The sequence below is a fragment of the Cucumis melo genome, chromosome 8 (assembly GCF_025177605.1).
Source record: "Cucumis melo cultivar AY chromosome 8, USDA_Cmelo_AY_1.0, whole genome shotgun sequence".
Classification (NCBI taxonomy): domain Eukaryota; kingdom Viridiplantae; phylum Streptophyta; class Magnoliopsida; order Cucurbitales; family Cucurbitaceae; genus Cucumis; species Cucumis melo.
The window spans coordinates 27,631,099-27,648,574 of record NC_066864.1 but is presented as its reverse complement, the minus strand read 5'-3'; the positions used below and the strand labels follow the sequence as shown (position 1 = coordinate 27,648,574).

At 33.0% G+C, this 17,476-nt stretch overlaps 4 protein-coding genes across 5 annotated transcripts; 2 read left to right on the top strand and 2 right to left on the bottom strand.

Moving 5' to 3' along the window:
• Window positions 1–2,827: 2,827 nt before the first annotated feature.
• Window positions 2,828–7,373, top strand: LOC103502160 (protein trichome birefringence-like 34). Its single transcript, XM_008466006.3, has 4 exons — window positions 2,828–3,426; window positions 5,091–5,287; window positions 5,392–5,553; window positions 6,711–7,373. The coding sequence occupies exons 1-4, from the start codon at window positions 2,875–2,877 to the stop codon at window positions 7,075–7,077; spliced, it is 1,278 nt and encodes a 425-aa protein (XP_008464228.2). The 5' UTR covers window positions 2,828–2,874; the 3' UTR covers window positions 7,078–7,373.
• A 1,957-nt stretch (window positions 7,374–9,330) lies between these two features.
• Window positions 9,331–12,350, top strand: LOC103502161 (protein trichome birefringence-like 35). The gene is made up of 6 exons (XM_008466007.3): window positions 9,331–9,779; window positions 9,869–10,148; window positions 10,552–10,723; window positions 10,905–11,101; window positions 11,199–11,351; window positions 11,915–12,350. Exons 1-6 carry the CDS (start codon window positions 9,575–9,577, stop codon window positions 12,243–12,245), a joined length of 1,338 nt encoding a protein of 445 aa, XP_008464229.2. The 5' UTR covers window positions 9,331–9,574; the 3' UTR covers window positions 12,246–12,350.
• Window positions 12,351–14,318: 1,968 nt separating this feature from the next.
• Window positions 14,319–14,976, bottom strand: LOC127150720 (uncharacterized). The gene is made up of 2 exons (XM_051089222.1): window positions 14,859–14,976; window positions 14,319–14,731 (listed from the first exon to the last, which is right to left on the bottom strand). The coding sequence occupies exons 1-2, from the start codon at window positions 14,974–14,976 to the stop codon at window positions 14,319–14,321; spliced, it is 531 nt and encodes a 176-aa protein (XP_050945179.1).
• Window positions 14,977–15,531: 555 nt separating this feature from the next.
• LOC127150444 (uncharacterized) lies at window positions 15,532–16,362 on the bottom strand. Of its 2 annotated transcripts, none has more exons than XM_051088195.1 (3): window positions 16,149–16,362; window positions 15,713–16,067; window positions 15,532–15,627 (listed from the first exon to the last, which is right to left on the bottom strand). In XM_051088195.1, the coding sequence occupies exons 1-2, from the start codon at window positions 16,344–16,346 to the stop codon at window positions 15,864–15,866; spliced, it is 402 nt and encodes a 133-aa protein (XP_050944152.1). In that variant the 5' UTR covers window positions 16,347–16,362; the 3' UTR covers window positions 15,532–15,627; window positions 15,713–15,863. The 2 variants fall into 2 exon arrangements, with proteins under 2 accessions (XP_050944152.1, XP_050944153.1); XM_051088196.1 differs by having other exon boundaries at window positions 15,713–16,040.
• Between the last annotated feature and the right edge of the window lie 1,114 nt (window positions 16,363–17,476).

Sequence of the window (17,476 nt, the reverse complement as noted above, 5' to 3'; positions counted from 1 at the left end):
TAAATTAATAAAAATATTAAGATGAAAATAGAATAAAAAACCTAAATTTTGACTTTATCTCTATTAGCTAATTTAGGAATTATGTTATAAGAGTCTTCCTCCTAATTTGTTTAAACAATTTTTTCTTTTTGCCAAACAGTATAAAGGGTGGACGAATCAAATCTAAGACATTTGAGGTTGATATTACCAAAACTATACATGTTTAAGTTGGCAATGCACTAATGTGCCTACTTTTCTAGAACATTACGTTTAGTGTTTATGTAAAAATAGGACAAATATCAACTATATTTTTAAATTTGGAGAAATCAATTTAAACTCTAAATTAATAGTTGTATTAATTTAAACCTTAAACTTTTATGAATACATCAATTAAATCCTAAACTTTTTTTTATATATATATATCAATTTAAACCTTTAACTTTTATGATAATTGTGTCCATGTAAAATACAATAGAGGTTTTAGATTGATATACTTATATAAGTTTACAGTCTAAATTGATACAATTAGTATGTTAGTTCATAGTTTAAATGGATACAAATATCAAAATTCAAGATTGAATTTTCCTAAAAAATAAGTAATTTTGGAGAAAATTAGAATGTTTGTTAATCATTTCAAATCTTTTGAAATGCATTATTTTAAACAATTTTCACTAAAAGTGGAGTTATTCTTGTTTGGATGTGAATAATATTTTTATATAGTCATATACAACTTTGCATCAAATAAATCCATTTTAGGATGTAGTTAGAAAGATATAAAATTGAATATAAGAAATTCATTAGGACAGAGTTGAAGCTAATTTTCTTTATTATAAAATGTTAATTATTAATATTATACATGCATCTAATATAAGATATTAAACAAGTGAAACACTATATATTATCATAAAACTAAGAACCTAAAGGATGTAAATCAAAATATTATTCTAGTCAACAACAAACTTAAGCAGATACTTATTATCTTTTACCATTACTTATCCTCTAATATTATGTTGTGTTATGTTACAAGTTTGTACTTAAATTTATGTCTCCGTCATATAAAATAAAATAACAAGAAAAGAAAGAAAGAAAGAAAGGAAAGTCATACCTATATTTAAGTGTACATAGTTTAGCAATTCTGTTTGATTAAATTGTAATACCTTAAAAAGTTCATAATAATTAACTAAATTAACTCTTAAGTTGATATCATATATACGCTATGTTACATAAATATAATGAATAAATAAAGATATACACACACTTCATTTAAGTTAAATGGCGGTAAGCTAAGACATCCAGTGGTGTGTTTAGTTAAAATGAAATAGTTAATATATAAACTTATTTGAAGTGATCAAATCAAATTGACACAAATTAAATAGTTTGATTAAAGTTTAGTGTTGATGTCAAAATAGGAATAGGAGAACCTATCTATCCCTAACCTTCATGTGATACTAGTAGTAAATTCGTTTGAAAGGAAGAACAACATTACTTAAAGAAAAAGCGCTTAAATCGGTGTGGTGAACACACAATTCAATGCTTAAGTTAAGAGAGTGAAAGATTATGAAAGCTAGGAGTTTAAGAGTAAAATTCAAGTTACGTACCCTCCTACAAGGTTATAGTAATGTATTCATAAAGAAAGTTAACCTAATCAAATCCTATCTTAGATTTGGGGGCATGCCTAAGCAAAAGTTGGTGTCGAGGCTAAGGCTAAGGGAATGTTGAGCCAAGGGCTCGAACCCAACTCAAGCTCAATGGCCAAGTAGGGCTCATCGACCTCAACTACCATTGGGGTGAAGGAGGTAGGGTTTCTCTCATCCTCCAAGGTCAAGGTCAAAAAGAAGTTGGACCTAGAAGTTCAACTCCATTCCTTGACTCATCTAACACTAACTGATTTCTAATCTAGGTTTTTTTTTTCCTTTATCGATTGAATTTTGTTCTTTTGGTCCAAAATCACTCTAAGCTTTTTGGGTGTTGGGTTTGTTATTATAATTAGTGAGTTATAATAGTTAAATGTTTTGGGTATAGACTATCAATTTAATCTGGATTATAATAATTTGTGTTTTGTTTTAAAAAATAAAAATATAACAAACAATGTAACAAAGAAGAAAAGAGGAGGTATATAATTGTAAATACTTTAGCGAATAATAAATATCGTAACAACGGTAGTTTTGAAATAATATTTACTACATTTAATTATAAATGATAGATAATTGTACATAGCACTATTATAATTGTGTCTCAAGTATAAAATAAGTTATAATAACTCACTCCACCAATTTTTAATCGATACTCAAACTGCCTAGTAAAAGATCTATTCAAAACTTTATAAATAAAGAAAGTCATAGGAACACCATTTTCTTCTTTACAGTCCGAGAAAATAACATCAAATGAGGTAGATGTGCTTTTAACAACTAAACTATTTTTGTTTTGTGTTTTTTAAGCAAGAGTTATGATGTTTGTACTTAACTAATCTATTTCTTTTAATCAATGACATATAACATAATGTAAAGTTAACGAACCAAACTTAAAAGTTAAACATCAATAACAAACATTAATTATAAGTTATAACAAAGGTTTCCTACTCCTATATGCTCCATACAGAAAATTAGTTATACATTATTCATTATATACTTGAATTGACCAAAAAAAGATATAAAATAGATAGACACCTAACCCAACTGTGAAATGAAAGATTATCCATATCCATCTAATTATTGCTTTCACAAAACAGAAGTATAATTCTACTCCAAGATTCCTATCTGGAAAGCAAATTCTTTTGATACCCATTTCTCACCAACCACATTATGAATCTTCAAAATCCAATGATCTCAACAAAATCCCATCCCAAAAACAGAGCTCCAAACACGCAGCATCTCTCTCACTCTCTGTTTCTAAAAAATGGCTTCTAATTCACAAACAAAATTGTCAAGAAAATCCCATCTGAACCCAAGTCCAAATCCCAATTGGGCAGTCCCAATACGAACCACTTTCCGAGCTGTCCTCGTTATTCTAACCGCTCTCCTTTTTGTCACCGCCGTTTATTTGGCACAAAACAGAGCACAAGTTCCGGAAAATTACAGAGCCAGCGGCGATGGTGGAGGCGGCGGGGGATGCGACTTGTTCAGTGGGAAGTGGGTTTTTGACAATAAGTCTTATCCGCTTTACAAGGAGAGTGAGTGTGTTTTCATGTCGGATCAGTTGGCGTGTGAGAAATTTGGGAGGAAGGATTTGGGGTACCGGAATTGGAGGTGGCAGCCAGAAGAATGTGAGCTTCCGAGGTTTAATGGGACGGCGCTGCTGGAGAGGCTGAGGAATAAGAGGATGGTGTTTGTGGGAGACTCGTTGAATCGTGGGCAGTGGGTTTCAATGGTTTGTCTCGTGGGCTCTGTTATTCCGGCGTCGTTGCAGTCCATGCAGAGCAATGGCTCCATGATGATCTTCAAGGCCACTGTGAGACTTCCTTTCTTTCTTTTAATGGGTTTTTATTTATTTTTATTTTTAGTATTTTTACTTATTTTGTTTTTGATACTATGAATTTGATTTAGAATTAGATGAATGAAAGAGTTGAGATGTCAATTTCACATAAAAGAGAAAAAGAAAATCATAAGAAAGTATCCATAAAATGAATAGGTATTCTTAAAAAACTTTAGAAACAAATTTTTTAAACAAGGAAAATCGTTTGTTTAAAATAGTCCTAGTATAGCAAAATATTACCATTTACTAACAATACATATCGATAGATTTATGTGCATCTATTAGTAATATCAATGGTAGATAGTGATATTTTGATGTATTTATAAAATATTTTGGTTTGTTTTGCTGTATCTATTAACAATTTGATTATTTATGTGATATTCAAATTTGGCACATTTTTGTTGTTTATTTTTTCATAATATAATAATAAATATCTATTCATCTTATCGTCAATATATAAAATATAAGAATTTAAAACTATAGATAAAAATGTGGATATAACTTAGAAGTTTTTTTAATATCAAACTATAATTTTAGTAGAATTTCGATTTGGTTTTTGATTTTGATTGTTGCTACATTTTTTTCTTTCAAAATTTTGTGAAGGGGTCAAAATAAATATGGTTAAACATGATATAATAATATTAGGAAAATTATAGTAATATGAAACTTTTTCATCGTTTTTCTTTAAAAGGGTAAGTCAGAGTCTTATGTTTGCTATTTTATCCAAATTCACTTTTTTGTTTCCAAATTTATAAACTACAATGAATTCCATAAAGAAAAATTAAGACTATATTTAAATTTTTTTAAAAAAATTTATTCATAATGCATTTGGCATTTGGTACTATAAAGTGAAATTATGAGAATGCTGTTGACTGTTTATATATTTTAGATATATATATTAAATAACCAATACACACTTTGGGAAAATATTAATTTAGGCTTAAATCATGTATTTGGATTACCAACTAAAGACACAAAAAAACAAGAGGTTTAATTACTTGTAAGACTAAACAATAACTTTTCTTTTTCCTTTCTAATGATAGATACTAAATTTTGGAGGAGTTCAAACTTTACTTATATTTGTTGTCAGAGTTTGAATAGTTGGATGATAATTGATATGTAATCATTTTCTATTGTCCAAGGTTTAAACTCTTCTACTTCCATTTATATCAAAATGGAGAAAGTGGCAATTTAACTCATATTTTAATTGGGTTTAATTAATTTCAATATATATCAAAATGATGATTTATTTATTTGTTATAATTGATGTCGACCACCACAATGATAGTTATTAAGAAAAACGTTTTTTTTTAAGGTAAGAAACAAAGCAATTGATAGATATCACGATTTAACTCTTTCACGGCTCTAAACAAGAGGAGGGAGAGAACACAATTTAAAAAAAAAAAAAAAAACATATTTCCAAATTAAAGAACAATTGTGAAAAAATGTCTAAGATACAATAAAATGGGCAAAAAGGTTCACCTATCAAGAGATAGGACAAAAATGTATAATATTAACAACGTTTCCTAACAAAAAGAATATCCTAAATAAGTATCAAAATTCACCTAAAGACAAATTTGATTAATATTATAATAAGCTAAAAATGAAGAATTAAATTATTATTTGTTTTTGAAATAAAGGAATACAATGCAACGATTGAGTTTTATTGGTCCCCTTTGCTGGTTGAGTCAAATTCGGACGATCCAGTCAACCATAGACTGCCAGATCGGATCGTGAGAGTAAAGGCCATTGAGAAACACGCAACGCATTGGGCCGACGCCCATATCCTCATTTTCAACACTTATCTTTGGTGGAGAAGGCCCAGAATTAAAGCCCTGTAAGTGGCCCATTTGCTACTTCCAGATAAATACCTCTTGCTTGCATATACCTGCAATTTAATGTATAAAAAGTTAGTTATATATTTAAATATTATTGTTTCAGGTTTGGATCATTTGAAGATGAAGTACAAAGTAGGTTAAAATTAGTGAAGATGAGAAGAGGATATGAGATGGCTTTAAGGACGTGGTCAGATTGGTTGGAAGTTAATATACATCCAAACAACACCCAATTGTTTTTCATGAGCATGTCTCCCATTCATGATAGGTATGTTCTCCCATCATCTCTATCCATTTCTAAACTTTCATGCCTACTTCAATCTTATTTTATAAATGGTTAATATGATATCACTCTTTTCCTCTCCTCCGAACACTTCAATTTTAATATCATTAAAAAACATGATTTATAAGTAATTTTAACTAAATCAAAAAATCTGTTTTAATCGGCTATACAATATTTATATTTTCAATTTTGTAATAGTTTAGTCTCTAAACTTAACTTTAACGTGTAACAATTCAATCCTTAATAATTTGAAATGATTTAAGTCGCATCATTTGCAAAAAGATCTTAATCGTTTTTTACATTCGTTAAAACAAAATTTAAAATAAATCTATTAAAATCACTTTTAAAAACATGTTAGTTTTACTTGTACTTTAAAAGCAGATTCCTAGTAGGTAGATATTTTAATTAATACTTAAATTTCAATTTTATACTTTAAGAATAAGATTTATTTTTTATATTTATCTATTTTCACATAATTTAATCCATTTTATATTTTTCATAAATTAAATACATTAATTTTTTCAAAAGTATATAATATGATTTTTTTAAAAAATAAACTATTTAAATTTTATCACACCAAATAATAATTTTAAATTTTAACTTACAACGACAAAAAAAAAAAAAAAAGAAGAAGAAGAAGAAGAAGAAGAAGAAGAAGAAGAAGAAGAAGAAGAAGAAGTAAAAAAAAAAGAGAAAAAGAAGTCTATTTTAGTTATTTATATAAAATATAAGATGTTTTTGTATTTACCAAGCAATATAACCTATTTTTTAAAGTTTAAACTCAAATTCACTAAACACTGTTTTACTTCTTTTCACAATTTGATTATTTTGAAAGCGAAGCTAATAGCAATTATTTGAAAGGCTAAAATAATTCTTAACAGAAGATTATTGTTTCAGCCAAGAAACTCATGAGTCCCATTACAAAAAAAAAAAAAAAGAAAAGAAAAAAAAAGCATAAATTTTATTGAACTCAAATTTTCTTTTGTAGTGGGATTCGTGAGTTTCTTGGATGAATTAGTCTCAAAACTTCATTTCTTACCTCAAATGTCTCTTCAGGATCATTTAAGTCGATTAAATCTTAGACATCCTTCTCTCCTCCTCTAGTTACATTGAATTAAAGAAGTTTGTTGCAACATATATAGGGGTGAAGAATGGGGTAAAGGCAAAGGTGAAAATTGTTATGGTGAAACAGAGCAGATCAAAAGAGTAGGGTACAAAGGAGAAGGGACAGATCCAAAGATGATGAAGATAGTGGAAAATGTACTAAATGACTTAAAAACAAGAGGATTAAATGTACAAATGATTAACATAACACAACTTTCAGAGTATAGAAAAGAAGGGCATCCATCCATTTATAGGAAGCAATGGGAAGCATTGAAGGAAGATCAAATTTCAAATCCAAGTTCTTATGCTGATTGTATCCATTGGTGCCTTCCTGGTGTGCCTGATGTTTGGAATCAGCTTCTTTATGCTTTTATTTTTCAATCCAATAATCACACACTCTACTAATTAACCATAATTTTAGTTACCCTTAAATTTTGTACTTGTAACCAAACAAACCCTCCACAACCAATTGATGGGTTTCTAAGAGAAGATTAATAGATTGAATGATATTAGCAACCTCACATTTTTCCATATTTAATTTGGTTGATGTATGTGTTTGGTCTATGTATTTAGGGTTTATCATTAGTGAATAGGGTGTTGGTGATGATTGGCAAGGTTCAATTATGAAGGGGAAAATGTGGTGAAGTGAAGAAGTGTTTGTCATTCAAAGAAGAAGACGATGGAAAATGTTAAATTATAAATTTGGTTCCTATATATATATAGTTTATGAAAAGTTAGAATTTAGTATCTATAGTTTTAGAAATTAAAATTTAATCCACGTGCTTTGATCAAACTTTTATTATAAGTTAGTGGACTAAATTCAAATTATAAATCATAGAGACTAAATTCTAACTTTCTCCAAATCATAGGACTAAATTCACAATTTAACCATAGCAGTGGAGAAGATGGAGGAGGTGGAAGTTATATTGGCCAAGGATGTGGACTATTTATAATAGGTTAACGGCTACATGATTTTTCTGTTAATCAAATAAAGTTAAAATAGGGCTATGGACTCTTTATAACAATTTCTCAAATGTAAGGACTAAGAGTATCTATTTTAAAATTTATAGGATCAAATAGATACTAATACCAAATTTAAAAAATCAAAAGTGCATTACGTCTTTATCATAATTTTTATGCAAGATAAAACATATAATATATTTTTACAACTTGAGAGTAATGAGAATTTTATAAACTAAATGCACACGAAATTTTGTAACGAGAAATTGTTAGGAATAATTCAAAAAACAAAACTACTTATAACATATAGAAAAAGGTATTTCCTAATTAATTGTATTTTAAAATATAAAACCAATTATTATTTAGGAAAATTCCTCAAAAAGGTAAAGAATCAATGATAATAAAAAAAAATTTGGGATTCATTTAAGATCGTTTACCAATATTTTGTAATCATAATTAATGGTGGGTCACATTACAAAATCTATGCTTACCGTAATTAACAGAGAACTTTTAAATAATATTTACGATAGTAAGACGTGGTTATTATAATCTTATTCATTACCTCAAGCGCTCTTTGTTACCGATTAAAGTATGTAGCTGATGGGGATTAAAGACTTACCATTGGAGTAAATAAGAACTCTCTAATGTGAACTATGTCATTGTGTTGCCTCCAGGACCAATCACTCATTCCAGAGCCAAGAAACTATAGTAAGCATTGAATTCTCACATTCAAGAAGAAGTGCACTTAATCGAAGAGATTCGAGCAACAACAATTTATTAGAATTTATAATTAATTGGAGTCAGTTGACAGTTGACACTACATGATGGAACTAATTGACCTTTGACATCTGATGACGTTCCACAAGGCTTTGATTTGGATTAGAGGACGAATTCTTCGAAAAAAAAGGAGAGGATGATATGAGCCGACCAAACATCAAATTATTAATTAGATTTTATGTAATAATTATGATTAATTTTAATATTTTCCAGTTTTATCTTTTTTTTTAATAACATTTAAATAGGATTAATTTAGTCTTTTCGCAATGAATTAAGATTTCATTGGAAAGCTATTTAAGTCCTGTCAGAGGTTGTTTCAAGTAAGTTTTTTACCATTGAAATTAGCTTTTTAATCGATAGAAATTCTCTAGTCTTATCACCATATTTTCACAATCCTTGATTCAGGATTGCATGCCAAGAACATTTATATAAGGGTTGCATGCAAAAAACATTCACGTAAGTTTGATCGTGGAGTGTTCAAACTCAAAGTGAAAAACTAGTTCATCATTATATTTTGATTTTCGATCAACGATCAATATCTAATCCCTTTGTCAAATTAATTTGGGGTTTTAGAATATGATATTAAAGTTTCACCTATTGAATTCCTAATTTTTAAATTCCATATCACCTTCCCTCCCTACAACTTTTCCTCAAGCTAGGTTACCAAGAATTTCTTACCATCTTAGATGTGGTTCAATAGCAAATTAACATCCATAATTTTTTCTTCTTAATATCTCATACTAACTAACCTTTTTTCATACCTAAATTAACTTGTCATTCATTCTAACTCCTAAGCCAAAGAAAATTCTTTCATTTATTTGCTTTAAAAAACTTTATATTCCCTTGGAGTTGGTTGGAACAATAATAATGAACAAGTAAAGGAGATCACTTATCAGGTGCTATATAAACTCTCATGAAGAATTGAAAAATTATGGATTTTGAGAATGATTTGACTGCAACAATATCAGTTGAAGACCGCGATTGAGAGTTTTTTCTTAAGTGGGGTCGTTTTAGAAAGATTGTGCTATGAGATCTTCCAGCTAGCTCTGAATAAGCCCAGATTTATATTTGTAAGCTGCTGGTGGTCAATGGTTCCTTTTTTTTTGAGCTTTTTTGAAGTGGGTTTTAGTCAAAATCCTTTTTTGTTTTCCTCCTTTTCGAATTTATGATGCAGCAGAGATGGAATCGGAGAAAAACCCATTTACATTTACTGGCTTTACTCTTCGTTTTCTTCATAGTTTTGACGATCCTCCATAACGAGCATAGCATTCAGCAAATCCACGAAAACCCAGATCCTGAAACTCACCGCCAAGATGCTTCGCTTTCATTTGTGAAACCTAATGTTTTAATCAGTCGAAATGGAGCTCCTGGTATGTTGAATCTTCCTCTTCTTCCTTCTACTCGGCTTTAGTTTACTTCAAATTTGTGTGATGAAGCTGTCTGTTTTTGTGGGTTGTAGAAATTTTGGATAGATTCAGTAAGTGTAATGGAACGAGAGAGTATAGCGGCCGTAAAATCTCGTGGTCTGGCCGGAAAAAGGAATCAAGTCGTCGGAAAGTTGGGTCGGAGAGGTGTGATGTGTTTTCAGGCAAATGGGTTTTCGATAACACTTCGTATCCACTTTACAATGAGTCAAAATGTCCTTACATGTCGGACCAGTTGGCTTGCCACAAGCATGGAAGAACTGATCTGAGGTATCAGTATTGGAGATGGCAACCCCATGGCTGCAATTTGAAGAGGTGAGTTTCTTCTTCCTTCTCTTGCGGTTTATCTCTATAATTCTCTGATAAAATTTCATGGATTCTGTTTTGGTACTATGAAGTTGAAGGCTGCAAAGTTATGGTTTCATTGTATAGATATAGAAATCTTGAGCTTGAGTCAGCTCTCTTTTGGGAGATCAATAGTTCCATATTGGCATAAAAAGAAACAATTGCCTGAAATGTGAAAACTGAAAAGTTTTGGCTAATCCAAACCAAGCTCAATGCTTTGATCTCCCAGTCCTTAATTGTTGAACTCAGAAAACATTTCTGTGTGGAGTATTGGGAACAAGTCCTTCTCTGCTTCAACTACTATGTGCAAAGTTGAAAATAGCTTCTTCTATTGGTAGTCAAATTGATGGATCTCTTTTTAACTCTTCTGTAGATGGAACATTGCTGAAATGTGGGAGAAATTGAGAGGGAAAAGGTTGATGTTTGTTGGGGATTCGCTGAATCGGGGGCAATGGATTTCGATGGTTTGTTTGCTTCAGTCTGTGATTCCAGCTGATAAGAAATCCATGTCTCCAAATGCTCCTCTTACTATTTTTCGAGCTGAGGTAAATAGAAACCTTTTTAGGTTTGTGCTCATCTTGTAGGAAAGATTGTCATATAACTTGCAAGATCTTTAACATAATAAGGGGAAATCAAGATTGTCTCACGTGAGAAGAATCCTTTTCATTTGACTGCTGAATGTTGTCTTAAGATATAATTCTCTGTCATGTGATTTATGAATTGCAGGAGTACAATGCCACCATAGAGTTTCTCTGGGCACCCCTTCTTGTGGAATCCAATTCAGATGACCCTGTGAATCACCGGTTGGATGAGCGAATAATACGTCCAGATTCAGTACTTAAGCATTCGTCAGAATGGGAGCATGCTGATATATTAGTTTTCAATACCTATTTGTGGTGGAGACAAGGCCCAGTTAAGCTATTGTCAGTATAACTTATATTCTATGTTCAGTTCAAGTGTCTGACTTGCCTTCAAACTCTAATATCATGCTGCTTATCGAGCTTCAACGTTTCCTTGTAGATGGAGTGCTGAAGAAAATGGTGCGTGTGAAGAATTAGATGGCCGTGAAGCTATGGAATTGGTTATGACGACATGGGCAGACTGGGTGGCTTCAAGGGCCATTCCCCTGAAGAAACGAGTCTTTTTCGTCACTATGTCCCCAACGCATCTGTGGTATGTTCCTAAAACCCTGCTAATGAACTTCCATTAATCATAACACTTAGTTATTACCATATTCTGCTGTTTAGTACATCCTGCAAATAGTTTTTGTCCTCACCTTCTATCTGATCATGAAATCTTGGGATGGTATTCTTCCTTTCTGTTATATAATTGACAATCAAAGATAAAAAGAAAATGTAAATAGTAGATAATTGTGTGTTAGCTACATCCATGAGCGGAGAAAGAACAATGTTTTATTAGAAAGACAATATCAAAATACAGATCAAGAGGTAGACTAGTAGAGTATGAGAGTTTATATAGCACCCTCCTCTAAACCTTGTTAGCCAATATTCAACTTAGGTTTTGGGGGCATTGCCCCTGATCACCTGCTAGGTTGCATCACCCCTAGACTCTGACTTATAAAAGTGCTCTATCATTTAGTTAAAGTACCAAACATATTCAAGATATTCCAACACTTTCTTATCCATTTACTTGCAAAAGCTTTGATTTGTAAGAAGTGTTATCATCTCATCATTGAATAATGGGAAAGTAATACCACTTGTTTCCATGAATCTAAGGAGTCGAGAGTGGGAACTGGGAAGTGAAGGGAACTGCTACAATGAGAAAACACCAATCGAATTGGAAAGCTATTGGGGAAGTGGGTCAGACCAGCCAACAATGCGCATTGTCAAGAAGGTCGTCGACAATTTGAGCTCAGAGGTAACAATTCTCAACATCACACAGCTTTCAGAGTATCGAAAAGACGGTCACCCTTCCATCTATCGCAAGTTCTGGGAAGAGCTAAGCCCCCAACAACTATCAAACCCTGCAAGTTATTCAGATTGTATACATTGGTGTTTACCAGGTGTGCCTGATGTTTGGAATGAACTTCTCTTCCATTTTTTGTGAGAATTTTCTTCCTTGTTTTATATAAAATTGGTTATATAATTGTAATTTGTTGTATTGGAAAATCTCAAGAAAAAGATTGCTTCAGATATAGTTAGTGTTTTCCTACTCTCTATATTATTATTTCTCTTTGCATAGCATGTAGCATCGCAATACACTAATTTACATATTCTCATTATTTAGTCGCATGAAGCAAAGTTTGTGAATCTCACAATTAAAAATGATATTGTTTGTGATAATAATAAATTACTTAGGGGACGTTTGGGACGTGGAGTGGGTTATTATAATTGGTGCTTATTATAGTCTGTAGATTATTATAGTCTTGTGAGTTATTATAATCTGGGTTTGGGTTAATAATTATTATAGTTTGGGTTGTTATAGTCTGTGTTTGGGGCAGATTATTATAGTTTGGGTTATTATAATTTATGTTTGGAGTGCAAATTATTATAGTATGTGTTACTATAATATATATTTTGGGGGTATATTATAATCTGGAGAATATCAAGAGTATTTTTTTTCACTACTCTTTAGTACCTTTTTTCAAAATTATTTTATTCAATCTCGTTAATTATGTAGTTCGATTAATAAATTTAACTATAATCTTCATAATGTAATTTCCTCATTTGTTTAGGTGATCGTGTTTGAAATTATGTTACAGATACATCTCTATAAATTATCGACAAATTTCAAAAGAGATTAATCCCACAAAATTAAATTCCTTCACAATATGTTCTTAGTGAAATATAAATATATAAAGTTTCATAACATTTGTAATTAAAACTTAGATCAATACAAATCAAGATTATGAGTTCACAAAATAAAAGTACAAAGTCATAAAATCGTCAATCGGTCAAACATTATCTTCCAAGAGAACATTGCAATACTCCAATTTAAGTTATGTTAGAATTGACAAGAATCCTTCAATGCCCTCCACACTACGGAATAGGATTTGCATAAGCTTTGCCCTATCTCGGCTTCATAGTTAAGGGATATCTTGCAGCTATTTCACGACTTCAGCACGCAATTCAACCTCTGTTGCGCGTTTCTCTTTTGGCCAATCTGCAATTGCCTTTAATTGATCATTTCCAAATTTCATTGCACTCCTGATCACCTCTACCGTTTCATAATGGTGGCTACCTCGTTTCCTCTTACTTCCACTTGAACAATTTCTTCTCTCACTTGCTTGACTTGCACGTGTTCCAAACATCTCATTGGTGACATATGCACTCTTTGGCTTTACATCTCAGGATGTCTTCATGATGTGAATCACCGAGGGGAACATCGTCATTAAATATGTTCGGCACATTAGATCCTACATCAGCAACGGTCTCTGAACGTGCTCCTGTTGCCCGATCTTTGTCGAAGACATAGGATAGATCATCATAATATGGAAATGATTTGTGTAGAAGGCCTTTGGTTGTTGGATAACTTTGTAGAAATGTAACTTAGGTAGATGAGTTCACGATTGTGATAATAAAAAAAAGTACGTACAATTGTATTGTGAAATTAATACCTTTACCCAACTATCAAACAACTCCCGTTTTGCGACAATGCATTGGAATTCTTCATTCCATCCAAAGCCACTACACGATGGCCCTCTCATTTCTGCAATTGCTTGATAGGTTTTTTTAAAAGATTTCACACGACAATCTATCATGGGCGATCCTTAGATATTAGTGTCAAGCAACTTCTCTGCCATCATCCGTTGTAATTGGGCCAGGTACCCAAGTCGAAATGTCCTGTTATCAGACCTTCATTCACCAGCTGAAATCAATTCAACCAAGCACTCAACCAGTTTTGCTTCTTCCTCTTTAGTCCATGTGTGTTTCGGTGCTTGTGACGAACTTTCCATTCTATCGTATATATTAGTAACATTTAGTAAAGTGAAAGAAAAGGTGTTAGTGTTTAACATAATTAATCGTAGACAATCGAAATTACATATTTAGTAAACATCACAAGAATGACATAAATTAAAAGTGTTCCTAGTGCATACATTTCACAACACATTAGCAATTTAGAACAAATGACAAAATAATTTCAAGCAATGATAGTAATTAGAAGAGTATTAAGGCACTACTAGTCACGTAACTCCCAATCACTGAACATCGTATGAGCCAATTGATCCCTCCATTCACTCCATTCGTTTGAAGCCTCAATGTAATTAATCTCGTCACCTCCAGTTGTAGTGTACGTTGAATCATCCTCATCCAAATTATCGGTTATTTCACTGTTAGTCATCTCTCTATTGATAAGATTGTGTAGCAGACAACACACCATGATTGTTCGACATTGTACATCGACTGGGTAGTATGACTTTCCTCTTAAAATTGCCCAGCGACCCTTCAACAACCCAAATGCTTTTTCGATAACATTCTGTGTTGACGAATGTTTCATGTTGAAGAAGTCTCGAGCTGTTGTTGGTGCATTACCTCTTCCACGCCACTCTGAAAGATGATATCTCTCTCCCTTATATGGGACCAAGAAACCCTCTGCATTTAGGTACCCAGCATCACAGAGATAATAATATTTTGTTCATAATTCGACTATTTGAATTCTCATCCTATGAATATAAATAGTATGAAGAGATAAAACATCTAGCTATTTACCCTTCGAAACCTTCATCCCTTATATCTTGATATTGCATCTCTAAGAATTCTGGAATAAGCGGTCGATCATTCTCACCCAGATAAAATAAACACGAAATCACCATTTGTATCGCAAACTCCAAGTACATTTGTCGCAACTTCACCCTTCTGTGTCCTATACCTTGGATGATCAGTTGCACTGACATTCACTACAAGAGACGGGGGTACTCCCGATGCACAAATACGTCGGCGAAAATGCAAAGTACGTCGGGAAAGGATATCCCGACGTACAAAACGACGTCGGGAAGAACGTCGGGAGAAATGCGTCGCGAGAGGCTTTCCCGACGCCTACCAAATCGGCGTCGGGAAAGCCTTTCCCGACGCCGGGAGATGCGTCGGCATCGACGGCGTTGGGAAAACCATTCCCAACGCCGTCGATGCTGACGCATCTCCCAACGTCGGGAAAACCTGTTTTTCGACGTTTTTTCCCCGACGTAATGAACGTCGGGAAATATTTTTTATATATATTTTTAAATATTTTATTTTTACTTTTTTCCTTATAATATTTTGCTCAAACATTCACAATGATGTTCGGATTGCTCAAAAAAATTTCGCGACGTTTTGGATTAAATTAAAATAAATTAATAAATATACAAACACAAATTAAAAAAATAGAATTAAAATTAATAATACAAATAAGTTGACTACAACAAAATATAGTTCTCAATATAGAAAAAACATAAACATAATGAAAAATCTCCCAACGAGGTGCGTATGCGCGTCATTCTACACCTTCGGTCCTAAAAATAGTATAAAAATAACTAAGTTTAATACATAATCATATATTGCAAAAACTTAAGAATAATAGATACATATACGACGTACCGCAGAGCTAGGGATCATGTGGTGGTCCCTGTTGTGCACGAGTTAGGTCTTCAATCATCTTTTTCATAGCTTCCACTTGTGAAGCTAATGCTTGGTGATTTCTATCTTGTACTTCAATCCGTTCCAAAGCTTCATGAAGTTTAGCTTGTAATTAAATCTCTTTTTGTGTGGACTGCGAACAAGATGTCGACGAACTGCTTGCACTTGCCGTTCTGCTGGCCTTCGGCTTGGGTCCCCAACCAAGGCCTTTTGAGTAGCCTGGTCGTCTACCCAACACCTGATCGCATATCTCATCCTCAGAGAGTGGCTGACTACCCTCTGGGGTAGGCTGGGATTGGTGTTCCAGCATTTGATTCTGCAACAAATTTAAAAATTATGTTAGGTAACGCGCAAAAATATATAATAAAAGTGGATAATTAATAAGGGTATAACTTACATGCGCATCCTCGGCGGCCTGCGACACGAATGTCCCAGCTCGAATGTGTGTTTCCCGGAACAATTCCACACGATCGACCGGCTGCCCTCTTCTTTCAGCGAGCTCATACTGTCGTTGTAGAAACGACTTGGACCCGCTACTATGATTGTAAGGCTGCTTCTGTCTAGCAGCCTTGTTTGTCCGTGATTGCTCTTGCATTAAAACAATTATATTGTTTATTTCTTATACATATTAAAACTTGATATCATAATTAATCATGACAAATACCTGGAATGCACGGCTGATATAATGGTCGCAGAGGAAGTGCCAATCCTCATCACGTCCAACCAATGCGTTTGGTGGGTTGGCACGAGTCTCCTCCGGGTCGCTGTACTTTTTGAAATGTCTATGACAGTCAACCCGGAACTCTTTAAAGGTCGTGAGCATCTGATGCTCAACAAACCTGTTCATTGCTTGATCATTGAAATCAAGCACAAACAATCGCTGCACATTACAAACATAACACATTAGATTGGTTAAAGTTAGATATGTTTCAAATGAAATCATATATAAATGTGTAGTGCATTTAATTACCTGGAGGTTGCCCTTGACGACCTCAATGTATTCTCTCCCAACGTCCACCCACTTAAGACAGCGGACGGGAAATGTCTTTCGCACGCACACACCTATCGTCTGGCTGAAGCGAAGGGCGTGTGGAGAAATAGGCTTCTCCGCTCCAGGGGCGATCGTCATCAGAATGCGCCCATTTATTGCAACGTGGCGCTCTAACTCCAAGAGTCGAGACTGCGCACGTCTCCTAGGAGCCGAAGTCGTTTGTTGAGAAGAAGACCCTGCTCAATAAATAGACAATAACATATAAAGTTAGAAACCCCTACATGAAATATTTGTAAGTTAAAAATGAAGAAAATTCTTAGACTCACCCGTATTGTCGCCCATAGATGACGACCCTCCCGCAATGTTATCTAAATCCTCCTCAAACTGGAGGAACATATCGTCCGTCTCCATAAAATTTGATCGTCGATATGACATAATGACTATGAACATATAAAAAACAAACATTCAATAACCAAAACGAACACATAGCTAGAATCAAAATATATAAACTAGATATAAATATGTGCATACGTGGTTTAATTTGTCACTATAATTCCTCATCGCTTGCATGTGACAAGTGTTCATCCACATCGTCGATGAAGTCGTCAGTGACATGACGCACAACCGATCTTTCAACGATTGTGGGATCAACGTCATTTCTGCATAGAGTGTCATCCTCGATGTGGTCATCCACTTGGTGGCTTACAACAACTTCTAGTATATTAATATGGTCA

Excerpts from the sequence above, each read along its gene's own strand:
- LOC127150444 (XM_051088195.1), bottom strand. The coding sequence starts at position 16,346 with ATGCAAGAGCAATCACGGACAAACAAGGCTGCTAGACAGAAGCAGCCT. Across the intron at positions 16,068-16,148 it reads AGGCCGCCGAGGATGCGCAT|AATCAAATGCTGGAACACCA; the intron begins GTAAGTTATACC and ends AATTTGTTGCAG.
- LOC103502161 (XM_008466007.3), top strand. The coding sequence starts at position 9,575 with ATGATGCAGCAGAGATGGAATCGGAGAAAAACCCATTTACATTTACTG. Across the intron at positions 9,780-9,868 it reads CAGTCGAAATGGAGCTCCTG|AAATTTTGGATAGATTCAGT; the intron begins GTATGTTGAATC and ends TGTGGGTTGTAG. Across the intron at positions 11,352-11,914 it reads ATGTCCCCAACGCATCTGTG|GAGTCGAGAGTGGGAACTGG; the intron begins GTATGTTCCTAA and ends CATGAATCTAAG.
- LOC103502160 (XM_008466006.3), top strand. The coding sequence starts at position 2,875 with ATGGCTTCTAATTCACAAACAAAATTGTCAAGAAAATCCCATCTGAAC. Across the intron at positions 3,427-5,090 it reads TGATGATCTTCAAGGCCACT|GAATACAATGCAACGATTGA; the intron begins GTGAGACTTCCT and ends TTTGAAATAAAG. Across the intron at positions 5,554-6,710 it reads ATGTCTCCCATTCATGATAG|GGGTGAAGAATGGGGTAAAG; the intron begins GTATGTTCTCCC and ends CAACATATATAG.
- LOC127150720 (XM_051089222.1), bottom strand. The coding sequence starts at position 14,976 with ATGTACTTGGAGTTTGCGATACAAATGGTGATTTCGTGTTTATTTTAT. Across the intron at positions 14,732-14,858 it reads TCAAGATATAAGGGATGAAG|AGGGTTTCTTGGTCCCATAT; the intron begins GTTTCGAAGGGT and ends ACCTAAATGCAG.